Source organism: Poromitra crassiceps (assembly GCF_964638095.1).
Source record: "Poromitra crassiceps genome assembly, chromosome: 1".
NCBI lineage: Eukaryota > Metazoa > Chordata > Actinopteri > Beryciformes > Melamphaidae > Poromitra > Poromitra crassiceps.
In genome coordinates this window covers 122612247-122630679 of record NC_139623.1, presented here as the reverse complement: position 1 = coordinate 122630679, position 18433 = coordinate 122612247, and the positions used below count along the sequence as shown (strand labels likewise).

Here is an 18433-nt window from a genome sequence, read left to right as displayed (position 1 = left end):
GTCTGAAAAACCACCTCATGATCATCTCCTGCTCGTTCTCATGCTGTCGAGAACGAGCAAAGCTTTTTTTTGGTGAAAGAATCCTCCAGGGCGCTTCTTGTTAACAGTCCGAGTGAGTGGCAGGTCGAACGTCAAAGGCACTTCATCCATATTTATGATCTGCTCCGGTTCGATGGAATATTCCTTGATCTTCCTTTGTGTGAATTCGCCGAAGTTTGTGATTTTCTCCTGGTAGTCGGGGGAGGGAGTTGATGGGCTTGTGGCCGTTTGCTTACCGTAATTACCATATGTAAGTGGTCACGCACAGAGGGGATTGTCGGGAAAGAGATGGCTGTTTGAGGAAGCTCCCATTTACCGTATTACCGTAACATTTCAACAAAACAACATAACACAACACCACCGTTGTTTATTTTTACAGTGCACACAGTGTCCGCGGTGTGGTGAAAAGAGGGCAAGAGAGGAAATTAAAACAGAAGTGGATTTATAGTTAGAAAGAGTGCTAAAAAAGAGAGTTTTTTTTTTTTTTTTTTTTTTTTTTTTCTGAAAAAATCCATAGATAAGACGCACCGTTATATAAGCCGCAGGGGCCAAAAAACGGGAAAAAAGCCGCGGCTTATAGTCCGGAATTTACGGTAGTTTAGGAGGTTTTTAAAGCTATGATGTGACCAGCGTCACCATTACATTACACAGGACCAGAAGAGGACGAGTGTTGCCTGCACATAGCACATGGCACATGGCACATGGCACATAGCCTATTGCAGTGTTTCCCAAGAACTGGGACGGGACCAACAGGTTGGGTTACCAAATAAAGTTGTGATTTATCAAACATAATAAGTGGCTGGTTTACCAATTCTAGATAATAATAGTGATGCAGAAATGGCAGTAAAAAGGGCCAGGAATATTAATTTATTCTCACGATTGATAAATAAGGTCTGTTGTGAATTGGGTGGCGATGGTATTGGGTCGCTGTGTGTGTCACAACAGACACATAAAGCCCATCCGGGTCATGTCTGGATATCTTCAGGAGTTCACTGCATGTTTGAAAAGGGCCAGACAGACAGACACACATGAACACAATCATTGTAGATGAGTGACAGCTTGGTCCTCTCCTCCAGGATGGACGACCTGGCTGTGGACAGTGATGAGGAAGTGGACTACAGCAAGATGGACCAGGTGACTATAACTCCCAGCATGCACAACTGCTCTCTAATGCTGTGTTCCTTTATAACTCAGAGGTCGCAAATTGCCCCTTGCTACTAGAACAAATGACATGAAATGGCGTGTCAACTGAGAGTTCCTACTCGTAAAGTGGGGTATGATTTCTCAACCCCTAGTTGCTTCCGGCTCGTCATTTGAGATCATTTCAACATGGCCGCCCACATTGTAATAAGATTGTATGAATTTAAATCACATTTCTGGCACATTTTTATTTTATTTTCAACAATGGTATGCTTTCCAATCAGCATACCAATACAGTAGTTTGTTAAACCCATACGATTAAATGTTAATGTTATTAGCTGTTAGCTGTCCAATAGCCGATGCTATTAGCATCCATGGTTTTGCAACTTGAAGTCTTGAAGCTCAAACATGCGTAGGTCGGAGAGGACGTGTTTGCCACTTGCCACCTCCGGCCATAAACGAACGCAGCATAAATGTCTTTACTCTTCAGTCTCCAAACAAATCTGAGTTTAAAGGAAAGACGGGCAAGACTGTTTATGACATTAGTCTTCCTCTTTCGTTCATTTAATCCATCATGTTGGTGAGCAGACATCCAATCTGTGAGCTCTTGAAGCCCGTGGCACACCAATCAAATATAGTTGGATCATGTTTGATTGGTGTGCCATGGGCTTTACAGGCTGCTACAGGTCTTGGAAATCCTTGAAAACACACGTGCATTTTACTGTGGTGTTTTCAAACTTTGAAAAGTGCTTACATTGTGATTGCATTAGGGGCCGAGTCCACAGAAAGTGTTTTTTTTCATAGCGGAGCGCTTTGGATATCATGCCCAGAGTAATTCCAACACGCTCAGACACACAGGGCATGGAGCTAACGTTAGCTAGCATACACGGTAAATGGCAAGCTAACAGGATGATACAAATAATAATTCTCATGTAGCCTCTCCTCCGCCATGTTTGTTGATGTTTAGTGCCACCTCGCCCTCGATTTTGCTTGGTCGGTTGAAAAAAGTGACGTTGATGAGCAGCGCTCTTCTCCAAAAGTTGAACTTTTTTCTGCTTGAGGCGCCCAGAGCACTAGCAAAACACTAGCCGCCGAGAGAATTGCAGAAAGGCACTGGCAGCCCAAAAAAAACTTTCTGTGGACACGGCCCCTTACTTTCATAATAAATCACTCTGACTGATTATTCATTTTTTTAGATAAAGAAGTAAAATAGGTTGGCGAGAGAGAGCTCAATAGGCTCCATGCACGCACCACTTCTGTTTGACGTCAGGGTGCCACTTCCAGTCCAATAGTAACGCTAGTCATATGTCTGTCTGCCTCTCTCTCTCTCTCTCTCTCTGTGTCTCTCTCTCTCTCTCTCTCTCTCTCTGTGTCTCTCTCAGGGTAATAAGAAGGGTCCATTGGGTCGGTGGGATTTCGACACCCAGGAAGAATATTCAGACTACATGAACAACAAGGAAGCTCTGCCCAAGTATGGACACTGTCTGTTTCTCTGCCTGCCTGCCTGCCTGTCTGTCCTGTCTGTCCTGCCTGCCTGCCTGCCTGCCTGCCTATCTGTCTGTCCTGCCTGTGTGTAACTTTTCGAAACCCAGTTTAGGCGAAACCACGCCTGAATGATGCGACCGGAAGAAGCCCCTCTGCTTGCTTAGCAAGCTAGTAAAATGTTCAGCTAAAGTTATTTATTAACCGAATATTTGCCCTAACCGCAAGATTAAACCTTCAGAACACTTCACGCTAATTGCAACTTCAAACAGAGATGATTTGTTTGCCTTTTTGTGGTCATCCATTTACACAGTTTTACGCCCTACTGCAGACTGCCTGCAATCTGACTGCAGTCAAGCCAGCCTCCAAACGCTCAAACTAGCCACCGCATTATTTTGCGGTGCATTGATTCAGTCGATTGTCGCAAAATCCAAATGCGGCATCAAATTATTGTAATGTTGTCACAGGTTCATCAACCCCTCCACAAATGCGGACGCCCAAAACTGATTCCTCAATAGGCACAGTTTATTAATATCACAACTTTTCAAATAGATCTGCAACTCCTTTTTGTGTGGCAAGTCGGTTTACAAATACAACACATAAATAGCGCTCAAAACAGTGGCAAGAAACATTGACACATGTCTTCAGGTTACAGACACTCCATTCCAACGGCCCCTTAAAACACCAAAAGAACAACATTTTCAATAATCCACCCAATACATCAAAAATATACAATAATGTCATATAACACATAACTATAAAACACATTGGAACTTGCCTTTTACACAGGCCTAGTAGCCCCTGCAACCCAGCCGAGCTTTGCAGCATCCCGTCCATACCTTCACAGTACAAACACATGTAGCATTACAACACATACCTTCACAGTACAAACACATGTAGCATTACAACACATACCTTCACAGTACAAACACATGTAGCATTACAACACATACCTTCACAGTACAAACACATGTAGCATTACATTACATTACAACATGTAGCATTACATTACATCATGTAGCATTACAACACCATCTGCATTTTCACACACTTCACAAGCGCTGATGTGCGCGCTCCACTTTCTTCTTCATTAAACCGTGTTTCTATATGAATATTTAGCACAAGTGAAGCGGCTTCCTTGTGAAGCAGAAAGCGAAGCGGCTTCCTTGTGAAGCAGAAAGTAATGTTTGTAAAGCGAAGCGGCTTCCTTGTGAAGCAGAAAGCAAAATAAATAGCCTATCAAATAAACGGGCTGCAACTGAGGAGTTGAATTCTAAAATGAACCTCCAACATGTAAACGGACACCTATAATCACAGAATAAGAAAGCAAAAGTAAAAGAGATGAATTCGAGATATGTAATTTGGAGACAATTGGAGTTTTAAAATAGTGCTGCGTTTGGATACAGAATCATCTGTGCTTTGGGAGATGAGTGGTGAATTTCAGGAGGAATTTTGAACTTGATTGATTGACGTTATTATGGATATAAAATCCAAGGGATAAACATGTGAAAGTGCAGACACTTATTTCCAACATGGTCCCTGGTGTTAAAAACAGGATGTACAGTAACACATGACATCAAATAAACAATACAGATGAATCAAGAATAAAAAGAAAAGACATACAGCAACAAGAGTTCAAAAACTAATGAAACAAAAAACTCAGCACGCTACTCTACTCAGCAGGAATTTCTTCAGGCGGTTCTTAAAAGCGCTCAGAGAATTGGCAGCCTTCATTTCATTATGGATCTTGTTCCACTCCTCAGCCCCCGTATAGAGGAAAGTACTTCTCCCCACCTTGCTGTTTAGATGAGGTAGTTTCAAGTCCGCTACACTAGCTCTCGTGTTCAGGCCATGGGTGTCCCGAACAAACTATATTTTATAGACAATGATGAGTTTTAACTGTTTAACTCTACTAATTGGACTTATGATGTTTTGAATAAAGCTTTCATATGGCAGGGCTCGACATTAACGGATGCCCGGTTGCCCAGGCAACCAAAAAAAAAAGTCAACCATTTCTTGGCCTTTGGTGGCCACAGTGGCAACCACATTTTAACATGTAAAAAATATGTACAGCAGCAAACCGCAAAATATACACCAAATACATATTTTTTAATACTTGTGAGTGACATACACGTGACATTTTATTGCTGCTACAATCGGAACGATGTTACTAATTACCAGTCGGAATCTACCTGACGCTGCACGTGTGTTTACCGAGTACTGACTCAGACAGGTGGCTGCTCGCACACAATCACACCAGCTGCAAGACGAGCCGTGAAGATGTCAAAAGCACATGAAGTCTGCGCAGTGTGCGCCCAAGGTGCATTGTCTCCAGAGTCTCCACCCTTTCAATGAGCATGCAATGCACCCTCATTTCTAGTTTAATTTATATTTGAATAATTGTTGAATATCAAAATGTGTTCCAGCAGCCGTGCTCTCCTCTGTTTGTCCTTGCAGCAGGCAGTAAAGTAGCTGTGCTCTATTTGTCCTTGCAGGGCTGCCTTCCAGTACGGCATCAAGATGTCTGAGGGCAGGAAGACCAGACGCTTCAAAGAGACCAACGAGAAGGCTGAGCTGGACCGCCAGTGGAAGAAGATCAGTGCGGTGAGACACACACACACACACAGATATATACACACACACACCGAGCTGGACCACCAGTGGAAGAAGATCAGTGATATGAGAATCAGAATCAGAAAACTTTATTGATCCCAGAGGGAAAATTGGGACATGCTACAGTTGCTCGTACTCAGGCATGGAAAAATATCAACATAAGCATCAAACATTGCACTTTTTGACAGAAACATGAAATTCCACACCTAGTTAGGGAATACCATAAGGTTTATTTTATGATTGGGAAGGAAGTCAGATTTGACCAAAATTCCAAGATGGCTGCCATTCCCCCAGGTATAATGTACAATGTGCTTATAACACTTGTGCACTGCTTCAAAAAAGCATGAAATGTCTCACATAGTGAGTGAATACCATAAGGCAGTCATCATTCTCAACCTGGGGTACGTGTACCCCCGGGGGTACTTGCGCCCCCTGCTGGTGGTACTTGGAAGGATCCCTGGAATCTCAATGTTTTTTTATGTGAAATAAACCCAACTTTAAAACATGTAGCCTACAGTAATAGTATCAAAATACTAGGCTACTATTAATGAAAATAAGCTTGAGAATGTAAATGGGGTTTAAAATAACTTCCACATTGTTGTTTTTAGATTTAGGAACAAAATAAAAAAATGTTTCTGACGTTTCTGACGGACACTACTACCTGTTGCGCGTACACTAACGTTACAAGCAAGAAGCTGATTACAAGAAATCAGGCATGTTGCAAAATTGGCTGAAAACGAACTGGAAAGAGACGTGTGGAGGAGTCCCGCAGCAATGAAGTTCAACAAGTGAACGAGGAGGACAGGTCAGTGAAACGAGCACAAGCCAGAAGCGCAAGAACGGTTTGCAGCCACGACGCCTTCCAGTGATAACGCTAATAGCGTTAGCAGTAGAGATGCTGCGATCCGATCATGTGATCGGATATCGGCGCGATATCAGCCAAAAAACATGGATCGGATCGGATCGGATTCCAGCGAAAATGACCGATCCAAGGCTCCGATATAAGCACTCCATTCCATGACTCCGCTCCAGGATTTCTATCCAGCATGCAGCACACTCAGGCCGCGTTGAGCCTAGGATGGCCAGGGCCAAAACGTTGTCTTGCTTCAACATACATCGCATCGCATAAACCAGCGATCCCCAAAGTCCGGACTCCGGTCCGCATCCGGACCCAGACGCCGTCCTATCCGGACCGAGCCCTATAACCTACAAATCATTGTATTGAGAATTGTTACATTTCACCGAGCTTTTCTTTTTTAACCGGCACATGCTTTTCTACCCTTTAAGGTACTGGTTTATCTGCCAGGAAGCTCACAGACCAATGCATGCGCTGTAAATCATCACACGTGATGCTACTCAGCCAATCAAATATCCGATTCGATTCTGCCTGTTCCAGTCGGTTCCAGTGCGAGAGAGTGTCTGACACACTGACGGAGTAGAGGCGCAAGACTCTGAGAAACGTGAGAGATAGAAGTCATTTCACATGACGTGCTCAAAAGAAACGAGTACACCGCAAAAACAAAGATTTTGTTTTAATCCGGAGCAGGCAGACTCTTACATGTTCATTCATTGTTCTCACGGGCAGCTCAAAACCAGGCAGTATGTCTCATGTGAAGTGCGATGCGATCCTAACCTGTCTATGAAAGCGCCACACGAGCAAACACACTCAAATCCAGACTGAGGGCACACTCACACATTCACTGCCCAACGCATGTGACGTTTGCATTGCGAACGATCGATAGACAGACAGACAGACAGACAGACAGACAGACAGACAGACAGACAGACAGACAGACAGACAGGCAGATAGATAGATAGACAGACAGATAGATAGATAGATAGATAGATAGATAGATAGATAGATAGATAGATAGATAAATAGACAGATAGGGAGCTCACTTCTCTCAAGAGAAAAGGTGGAGTTAAGGGAAGAAAAGAAGATTTTCTTTCTCAAATTAAAACACTTTTAAGATGCACATTTTCCCAAAGCACTCTGTTGTATGTTATTTTTAAATGCAGCCATTATTTTACTTGAAATGAGAAAAGAACATGTATTTATTATTAGTGTAGGCTAGTTATTTATAATTAATCCAGTTAAATATGAAAACTAAATAAACATTGTTGATGTTTATTTTGATTTAACAGTCAGTCGTTGACTACATACAGACATTGTACCATTAGGCTACTGCAATCATTGAAGTAGCCTAAGTTCAATGGCACTGAATCATAACGCAAGCTACTGTACGTTACAATGTTCCGGACCTTTGCTTGAGGACATTTTCTCTAACTGGACCTCTAGGAATTTTAATTGAGTGCCCCTGGCATAAACCATTTCCACCCGCAGGTTTGAGGAGTAGCTAGCATAAACGTCAGATAAATACTCTATAGGCTAACGTTACCCACTGAGGTAGCTAACATGGCTAATTAGCTAGCTAACAGCAGCTATCTTTCTCCTCTAACTAACGTTATTGATACGTTAGTTGACTGAGCGAACGGCGCTGTACAGCAGGTCGTTATCAAAACGTATTGCACTGAAGAGAAGTACACTTAGATAATGACGAAAGACTCCTCCAATCTGGCAGTGGAAATGTATGCACAAACTTTGTGTGTAACTTTGCGAGACTCAACCGAATGACTGATGAGTCTCGCGTTGAGCCTAGGATGGCCAGGGCTTAGATCTGCGTGAGCACGACCCGTCGTAATTTGTCCAATTCAAGGTACATTAAAACGTTGTCTTGCTTCAACATACATCGCATCGCATAAACCATTTCCACCCGCAGGTTTGAGGAGTAGCTAGCATAAACGTCAGATAAATACTCTCTAGAGTCTATAGGGTAACGTTACCCACTGAGGCAGCTAACATGGCTAATTAGCTAGCTAACGCCAGCTATCTTTCTCCTCTAAACTTTAACGTTAACGACACGGAGTTGACTGAGCGAACGGCGCTGTACAGCAGGTCGTTATCAAAACGTATTGCACTGAAGAGAAGTACACTTAGATAATGACGAAAGACTCCTCCAATCTGGCAGTGGAAATGTATGCACAAACTTTGTGTGTAACTTTGCGAGACTCAACCGAATGACTGATGAGTCTCGCGTTGAGCCTAGGATGACCAGGGCTTAGATCTGCGTGACCACGACCCGTCGTAATTTGTCCAATTCAAGGTACATTAAAACGTTGTCTTGCTTCAACATACATCGCATCGCATAAACCATTTCCACCCGCAGGTTTGAGGAGTAGCTAGCATAAACGTCAGATAAATACTCTCTATAGGGTAACGTTACCCACTGAGGCAGCTAACATGGCTAATTAGCTAGCTAACAGCAGCTATCTTTCTCCTCTAAACTTTAACGTTAACGACACGGAGTTGACTGCGCGAACGGCGCTGTACAGCAGGTCGTTATCAAAACGTATTGCACTTAAGAGAAGTAACATTAGAAAATGACAAAAGACTCCTCCAATCTGGCAGTGGAAATGTATGCACAAACTTTGTGTCTGAGAGACAGAAACAGGGAAAGTGCTGTGTGTGTGTGTGAGAGAGAGAGAGAGAGAGAGAGAGACAGGGAGGGCTGTGTCCTGTGTGAGACAGAGTGGGGGTGTATGTGTGAGGAAACAATAATTATTTGTGTCCAGTGTTCACCCATTACAAAATAAGTGTGTATTTGATTGTTATGTTTTAGTTTTACATCAAATTAATTAGATGAACTAAATCGTTTACATACTATATTACCAAAGCACACGCATACATACATAACCCTAAAAATGTTTGTTGCCTGCCAGCTATCAGACAGCATCGAGAGGCTTAAATATGTGCTGTATCGGTATCGGATCGAAATCGGTATCGAATCGGGTATCGAAATTTGATCGGAATCGGATCGGTTTTGAGGCTAAAATATCGGAATCGGATCGGTATTGAAAAATCTCGATCGCAGCATCTCTAGTTAGCAGCGCTGAACCGAGTGTCACATGTGCTGCTAGTGGCTCCGTCACCAGCGTAAGTGGGGAATCCACAAACAAACGACGCAATTAGGTTTGGATTCAGCTGTGGTGGGATGGAGGAAGAGCCCAGGCAACAGTGCGGGCTGAGCAGGAGAGTTTAACTCATTGAGTGCCAGCCACTTTTGGAGAACGGACGCTCCCAGTGCCAGAGTTTTCAGAGCGTTTTCAGTGATTTCTCGAGGCCCACAGAATATTGTGTGATATTACTATGTAAACACCGAACACGCACAAAGAACGAGCTGGCTCTATTGTATCATCAGCAAAAAAAAGTTTATTGATACCATTTTCCGTTCTTTAGTTATGAGCCGGAGAAGATAGGTCGTTTTGAGCAAATACAGGCGTTTCAAATTATTAGCTGAGATATTCCGCCTTTTGTGAAATGCAGCATTTCAAGCACATTCACTGAGTCTGAAGCTAATATTTTCTGATGTAGTGTAGTTGTGTGATGCCCTGCGTGCCCCACCCCCCTCTCCCCCCCTCAGCTGCAAACTCCTCCCCACACTAACACACAGCCTCACACACCCACTCTATTTTCGGAGTGCTCCGATTTTGTGTGCCGGGCGGCTCCCAGCGCGACACGGAAAAGCCAAACCGGACTGCTGAATGGTTTGGTGTCGGGTGCTGCTTTTCTGGTGGCTAATCGTGTGGAGAAACTATACAGACAGACAGACAGAGACAGAGGGGCTCAGTTGTGGGCGCGGATTGACTCCTGTTCGCAGGCAACGTCAGCTCCAGACAGAGCAATCTATATGGCTCTGGCTGCAGCATGCATCGGTTTCTCTTTGATCACGGCTTTTTCCTCCTGTTTCTCCGGACCTGTCTCTAATCTGGAGAGCACTGTCGCCACCTAATGAGTCCGTAAAATAGGTTATACACCTTCAATAGCTCCCATATTTGTACAGGAGATGCCTGAGGCTTTCATCCACGTCCCACCGTCAAAAAACGCATTTGACGTCGATCGACGTCCTTGGCACTGAATGAGTTAATAGAGTTGTCTTGTGATGAAACACTGAAGCCTGCGTTCAGAAAGTTGTTGGACTTTTGGATAAAACAACACAGAGAATACCCTGCCCTGTCTGACAAAGCTGTGCACTTTCTCCTTCCTTTTGTGACCACATATCTGTGCAAGAAAGGCTTCTGTTCACTTGCTGCCATCAAAACCAAATAGCTACAGAAGCAGGCTGGAATCAATCAATCAAAATTCACAGAGACAGCCACGACCTTCACATTAGGCTTATGTGAGTTGTCAATGGACATCACCATGCTCTGTATGTGTGTTTCAATGTTTGAAGTACAATTGTTTGCTGTGTGTGTGTGTGTGTGAGAGAGAGAGTGTTTGAAGTACATTTTGCTGAAATAAAGTTCTCAATTTTCTCACTTGCTGTGTGAGAATGATACGGTTATGTTCTCATTTACTGAGGTGCATTGTATGAGAATTGTGTGGAAGAGTTTGCTAGTTCTAGTGCTACCCCTTTGTACATTGTGGCTGTGGCTGACAAAAGTTAACAATAATAATGTTATTAGGAATAAATGTGCCTCCTGCGTAAACTGTGCAGCTGAATAGACTGTATTTGAACGTCGGTCATATGGTGGGACTTGGAGAGCCAACTAATTTCTCAGGTGGTACTTGGTGTAAAAAGGTTGAGAACCACTGCCATAAGGTTTATTGTCAGATGTGGAGGGAAGTCAGATTTGGCCTCAAATTCAAGATGGCCACCATTCCTCCCTAGTCTAATGTTCAAGTGTGCTCATACCATGATAAAAGTTTAACATATCTGAAAGTATTTCTTGGTGAGAGTGTAGGCTCCCCTTGGTAATCTAGAACAGATTTGAAAGGTATAAGTGTAATGGTCTTTGAACTAGATCTGGTTGTATGTCGTCTAGATGAGGCAAAAACTTTTTCCACTTTCACAGATAGGATAACATTTTCACAAATTTCAAAGTGTTTCTTGGTGAGAGTCTAGGGTCCCCTTGGTAATCTAGCCCAGATTTGGAATGTGTAAATGTAATGGTCTAATTAATCCATTCAACCAATCAACGATGAGCAGGAAGCGGGAGATTCAAGCCCCATTTTCTGCTATCAAGACCCAATCAGCTCAGTATATCCAGATCTATTATACTATCAATGGTTTAGAACAGAGGTTCTCAAATGTTTTTCAGCCAAGGACCCCTTACAAGATAGAAAATATAACGGGGACCCCCTCATTCTGATTTGTGATTTTGGGCTAAGCTTAATTGTTTCCACGGTCACGTGCTTGATTTTTAAATTGATAGGTTTGTTAGATTAGCATGTAATCCATAAACCATTTTAGATTTAAGCATAAAATATTTTCTTTGAACTATGAAGCTTTTACAAAAAAAAAAATCCTGAAAACCTTTCGCAGACCCCCTGGCAAAGTCCCGGACCCCCATTTGAGAACCACTGGTTTAGAAAGAATAATCATATAGTGTGAAAACCAAAATGAGTCAGACTCTTGATTACAAGACAGTTGTATAGTGTGGAAGTACCAGAGACTGACGACTGACGAGGATCTTGTAGTGAATGTAGTCTGTACGAGCCATCAGCTAAACTCTCCCTCTGTCCTTCTCTGTGTTTCTCTCTCGCTCTCAGATCATTGAGAAGAGGAAGAAGATGGAGGCAGATGGGTGAGTGTAACCAATCAGTAATCTATTAACAGTTGAACTGCAGTAGTTTACTTTTAAGTCTATCTTCTCTTGTCTATACTTCAGGACATTTTAATGTAAATATTTTACTTATTTTATCACTCCCAGGGGAGAACTGCAGTACAAAGTAACATTTGCTTTGTAGGCATAAACAAAAGCAAAAAAAAAAAAAAAGGGAATTTCCTAACTTTCAATGGAATGATGTTCAGCCAAGACGATACTTACATAAGCCCTAAAACAAGAGTTTGCAGTCAACTAGTCAAAATTAATGTGGCAGTCAAACTCAATGTGTAGTGTACCACACTGTCGTGGGTGCAAGAGGTGGTTCTGGGGAGGGGAGGTTGTACGCTTGAGAGAACAGAGAGGTTTTTAGTCTGGATGAGGGTGTCTGACAGGCTGGGGGAAGCCGCTTGTTACAAGGCCACTTACTAAAGAAATCAACAGGCAACTATGTGAAGCACCCCTCTTGTTAATTTAACTATTAAAGCAACGAATTTGGGCAGAATTCTTTCTGTAGATTGATATGACCGTCAATAAACTGTGTTCACTGTTTATTTTTCAGGGTCGACGTGAAGAGGCCCAAATACTGAAGACTGCTTCCTTCTCTCCTTCCCTTCCTCCTTCTCTCCTTCCCTTCCTCCTTCTCTCCTTTCCTCAGTGTTTCACATCTAGTTATAGATCTCTGCTGTTTATTGTTATTATTATTATCATCGTCACACACACAGACTGAGACAGGGCTTAAAGGTCAGAGATTATTGACAGCTTGACCTCAGGAGGATTTGATTGATCTGTATTGGTTCTAATCGATAATGTGTAATATTTCCTTATAGAAAACTTCAGTTCAAGTTAAACTGCAGCTTCTCATCAATATCTCGTATTGATTATTGCTTTGTTGTAATCTGATTGGTTTCCTTGTGGTACACGCGCACACACACAGTGACGACCAATAAAAGTGTTAAGTCAGTCTGTTGTTGGTTTGAAGTTTACTCATAAGAATCTGTCTGAAAATCACCTCAAACACAAACAGCGGCTCAGTTCACTCACTGCTCTCATCAGAGCCTTCTTCTGTCTGTTGGTTCATCAGACCCAGCTGCCTTCTGTCTGTTGGTTCATCACACAAAATAGCAGCATGCCGGCACTGAAGATATTGAACCCTGCATTGACGACAAACTAGTGAGTAGTGCGAGCCGAGCAAAAGACGCAGATCGGAAAAAATCTGTTTGCCGGTGTTTGTGAACTTCAATCTCATTCTCATAGTCAATAAACAGAACAGGAGATTCCCCGGCCTGTTTTTTTATTTGTAGTGCAAGCTATTTTTAACGTTTAGAGCCGAGACCTCTGATCTCTCAGAGCTCGGAAATCTCTAGCCACCAGCAGCCTGGGCAGCTAGCTGGAGCTAGGCTAACTCTGCCTCAACAGAGTAGACCAAAGACGCGGATCAGAAAAAAACTTTGACGGGGCATGGTGGTGCAGTGGTAAGCGCTGTCGCCTCACAGCTAGAAGGTCCTGGGTTTGATTCCTACCTGGGACGCTGTGAGCGCTGAAGGAGTGCGTGCCCATCCGCATGTCCTCGAGTGCCCGCCGCCCGGGTGGGGTTGTCAAAAGGGCCTTTCTGTGTGGAGTTTGCATGTTCTCCCCATGCCCCCTGGGGGTTTCCTTCATATAGGAACCCCTTCACCAAAACATGCAATATACTGGTCGCTGATGTGGTGCCTCCTCTGGTTGTTAGGGGCACCTGTTCGGAGGGAGGGGAACTCGTTGGAATAGCGTGATCCTCCCACGTACTATGTCCTACCGGTGAAGCTTCCTCTGTCAGGTGAAAAGAAGCAGCTAGCAACTGTCCATGTCTCGGAGGAAGCATGGAGCCAGTTTCGGCTCTCCCCAGATTGGCAGAGGGTGGAGCAGCAACCAGGATAAATAAATTAAAATTAGCACTAACGGGGGATAAGAAATCGGGGGGAAATATTAAGAAAAAAACGTTGATGTTTACTCCTGTCTCTAGATCCATTCCCACGGACAATATAACTATATGTGTGAGCTTTACTTTTTTTCTATTTAGAGCGGAGAACTCTGACTTCGGAGCTCCGGACTATCAGCGGCCCGGGCAGCTAGCCTGAGCTAGGCTAACTCTAAAGACTGGTGGCCTGGCTAGCTGCCTCCTTTCCACAAACCAAGAACTCTCTGTAATCAGAGCTTCGAAACCTCAACCACCCGGTAACGTGATCCTTGCCCATCTGTGAGTGGATTTTTTCATCGCCCGCTAAATTTGCTGGGTTAGACTTCAGCCCTAACCATGAGAGTAGTACCTGGTGAGCTGCTTCACTTCAATGGAGAGGAGGGGGCTACTGATTTGCAGATTATAGAGGCAGTGAGGCGTTTCTTCCAGGTTCTGTGCAACCAGAGGAAGTCACCACATCTGAGCGTCACCAAATATGACCTCTACTGAAAGTGTCCCCAACCTTCCTCCCCAACACTGAAGACACTGCCTTCTACAGAGCACAACGCGCACATCCATGGACAGGGTGCCCATCTACAGGTGCTGCTTTGGACTGCCCTGATCCACCAGCCGTGGACATCACCAAGTTTGGATGGGACAAGGAGGAAGGAGAGAAGGAAGGTGAGCATCCCCAATAACACCCCCCCCCCCACCCCCAAATTGGCCAATCAGTTGCTGAAATATTGTCTATATTATTTGAGTATGTTAATGCTGATTATGATAATTATGCAAATTGCCCAAAATATGAAAGTTATCCAATACTGTACATTTCTAACATAAACATTGGGACTACTCAACATTTCTGTGCTCACAATAGGGCTCTATAGGCTGGCAAATGGACTCTTCTCAGATAGTGTGATTTATGTAATTTAAGTCACCATTAAGTATTTACCTGTATAGTTTGTGTTATATATAGTTTAATTGTAATCCTTGACCATCAAAACATAGGGCTAGACATCACCTTTTCTGTGTTATATGTGGGTCAGGAGATGCAAAATGCATAATCTGGTTATCGTGGAAAGTAAAATGGCTGCCATGGCCACCACAAGGCGTTGGCCACATGGCTCCCTGTGACTGAAAATGCTGTTTTCTCTGATTTGAGGTATAGTGCAGAATTTCGGCCACAGCAAGTGTAATTTTTGAGGTAGGAAGTTTATCTTGGGCTCAAATTGAAGCTTATGAACTTGGGCAGTTTACAAGTGAGGAAGTGATATTCACCATAAAGTGCTGGAAAATAATCATTTTTGAGGAGAATTTGTAAAACGGACTATTTCTTTTGTATTTTTCTGGGTTTTGTGAGTGAAATTTTTAAATAGAATTGCAGCAAGCCCAATAATCTTATTTTGCTACTTCCCCCTATGTTCCATCATACGTTCTGCAAAATTGCAAGCATTCATTACTATTTATGCAGTTGCAGTACCTTAATATTTGCATTTGCATGATTTCTGCCCCAAAAATGTTTTTTTTTGGGCCCCTGAGACCAAACGGCCCATAAGTTGTCCTTATGCATTTGAGATGGCCCAAGGTGTAGGATAACAGGAAGTCATAGGCCCAATTCTAATCCGCCCCCTAAAGACTCGAGCCCTGAACCCTCAGTCCCTCTAATGGAGCCATCTGAAAGTGGTTGAGTCATCAAGTGTGGAAGGGATCCACATAGGATAAATAGGAGGATTGGGACAGCAGAGCCCTTTGCACTTGACAAGATGATGTTGACTCTGGCAGGTTTGGGGCTCGCTATATATTGTTTATTGTCAAGACGCTTTGAGGGATATAATCCCTGATGAGTCTGTTCTCATCCAGGCTCTGGCTCTACAGAGTGGACAACAGGCCATTTAAAAATAAATGTAGCCTACTGCAAAATCTGCAATCTGCAACATGTGTAATTATAATTAAAATAAGCATAATAATGACATGTCACCCAACATACACAATGTCAATACTGTACAATACAGGTTCGGTAAAACTATTTCTCATTCATCAAAAAAGTTGTGGATTGCAATTGTAATAGAAATGATTGATGATTATTCTAGGATTGTGTAAAATAACTACTTGCATTCCTCTGATATAATATTTTTGTCTAATCTGAAATCCCTATTAATGTAATGTTTCATTGTCAATTAAGGCATTCCAGTGCACTCGCAAACACCGCGTTCGTTTCGCGCGTGTTCTTATATTTTTTTGACAGATATTTGCAGCCTTCTCCGTTTTATACATCACAACGCTATGCATTGTGGGCAATTCCCTTTCCGTAAGTGGCCATAGCTGCTCGCTTACGGTAAGGGGGCAGAAAGGGCTCACTCCGAGCCCTCGTTCACTTTGCGATTTCACCGTGGGACATCCCTAAACCCTCACTCCCTTCACGTGAACTAAGGGGGTGAGTCAGTAAGGGGGCGGATTGGAATTGGGCCATAGTGTAAAAAAAGGTAGCACAAATCATCCTGAGGGGTGCGGCTTGCTCCCACCCTATGATCAGCTCCACTGGAGCAGTTGGGGTTAAGGGCCTTGCTCAAGGGCACCTCAGTGGTGGTAATAATAATAATAATAATACATTAGATTTATATAGCGCTTTTCCAAATACTCAAAGTCGCTTTACACACAATAAAATAATTTAATAGATACAAAACATAAAAGAACATAGCGATAGAAATAACAATAAAACAGTATGTGAATTTAAGAATGGATGAGTTGTGGTGATGGAGGGGAGGATGATTTAGCAGGTGAAGGCGAGTTTGAAGAGGTGGGTCTTGAGGGCCTGTTTGAAGGAGGTGCAGCAACTGAAAAGGCCCTGTCGCCCCCTGCAGGTCCGGAGCTTGGTCCTCAGGGTTATCAAGCTGTTAGTGTCAGCGGACATGAGGCGACGGGTAGGGGTGTGGCGGAGGAGGAGGTAGGAGAGGTAGGGAGGGGCCAGGTTGTTGAGGGCTTTGTAGGTGGTGAGTAGTATTGGAATAAGTTGCCTAGGCCTTCTGACAGGGGTCAGGAATATCCGGTTGTAGCACGCCAGTGATCATACACACACAGTGTCCCCTACACAGTGTCCCCTACACAAACCATCATATGCACACAGTGTCCCCTACACAAACCATCATACACACACAGTGTCCCCTACACAAACCATCATACACACACAGTGTCCCCTACACAAACCATCATACACACACAGTGTCCCCTACACAAACCATCATACACACACAGTGTCCCCTACACAAACCATCATACACACAGTGTCCCCTACACAAACCATCATATGCACACAGTGTCCCCTACACAAACCATCATACACACACAGTGTCCCCTACACAAACCATCATACACACACAGTGTCCCCTACACAAACCATCATACACACACAGTGTCCCCTACACAAACCATCATACGCACACAGTGTCCCCTACACAAACCATCATACACACACAGTGTCCCCTACACAAACCATCATACACACACAGTGTCCCCTACACAAACCATCATATGCACACAGTGTCCCCTACACAAACCATCATATGCACACAGTGTCCCCTACACAAACCATCATACACACACAGTGTCCCCTACACAAACCATCATACGCACACAGTGTCCCCTACACAAACCATCATACGCACACAGTGTCCCCTACACAAACCATCATACGCACACAGTGTCCCCTACACAAACCATCATACACACACAGTGTCCCCTACACAAACCATCATACACACAGTGTCCCCTACACAAACCATCATACACACACAGTGTCCCCTACACAAACCATCATACACACACAGTGTCCCCTACACAAACCATCATACGCACACAGTGTCCCCTACACAAACCATCATACACACAGTGTCCCCTACACAAACCATCATATGCACACAGTGTCCCCTACACAAACCATCATACGCACACAGTGTCCCCTACACAAACCATCATACGCACACAGTGTCCCCTACACAAACCATGAGTAGTACCCGTCTTAATTCAATTATATGCAGACCCGTTAGATGGGTCTTGTTCAAGCGTACAATATCGGGATTCAACTAAAGTATCAATTGTTTTAATTCAGAATTAAAAGCCGTCCAACCATTAACATTCCATTGGATAAGAGTTAGATGGTCGGCACGTACTACAGTAGCTGGGCAGGTGCGTCTCATTTCTTCTCTTCACGAGCTCAGAGAGGAGATCTGAAGTTCAGATCAATAAGTCGCTCTGCATGGGACTTTGGTGATCAGAGGTAAATCCTGCTGAACACTTTATCTTGGAGGGAGCGTAGTTCCAGCTTGATCACTCCAGGGCCACGGCCTCTCTGCTTCATTAACTCCAACGCTACCAGCACCATCATCCGGTCACACTGGATCCCCTCTGCTAGCACAGCCCTCGATCCCAATCGGATCCTCTCCCTCTTCAAACGGTAGGCCAGCTATAATTATGGACACCTCTGGCTTGAATTGTGATTTTTGTTTTGCGTTGCAGTATTTTGCTTTCTATATTTTCAATTGTCACCAATACGTACCCTATCTC

The 18433-nt window shown here is 43.6% G+C and overlaps 1 protein-coding gene across 1 annotated transcript in view; it reads left to right on the top strand.

Annotated features, from left to right (window-relative positions):
* Nucleotides 1-12891, top strand: part of ik (IK cytokine) — an 86964-nt gene extending 74073 nt beyond the window's left edge. The window contains exons 16-20 of the mRNA XM_083635550.1: nucleotides 1116-1173; nucleotides 2562-2650; nucleotides 5157-5265; nucleotides 11885-11919; nucleotides 12500-12891. Of these exons, the coding sequence (XP_083491676.1) occupies nucleotides 1116-1173; nucleotides 2562-2650; nucleotides 5157-5265; nucleotides 11885-11919; nucleotides 12500-12527 (319 nt within the window). The 3' untranslated portion in view covers nucleotides 12528-12891. The remainder of the gene's footprint in view (nucleotides 1-1115; nucleotides 1174-2561; nucleotides 2651-5156; nucleotides 5266-11884; nucleotides 11920-12499) is intronic.
* Nucleotides 12892-18433: the final 5542 nt, after the last annotated feature.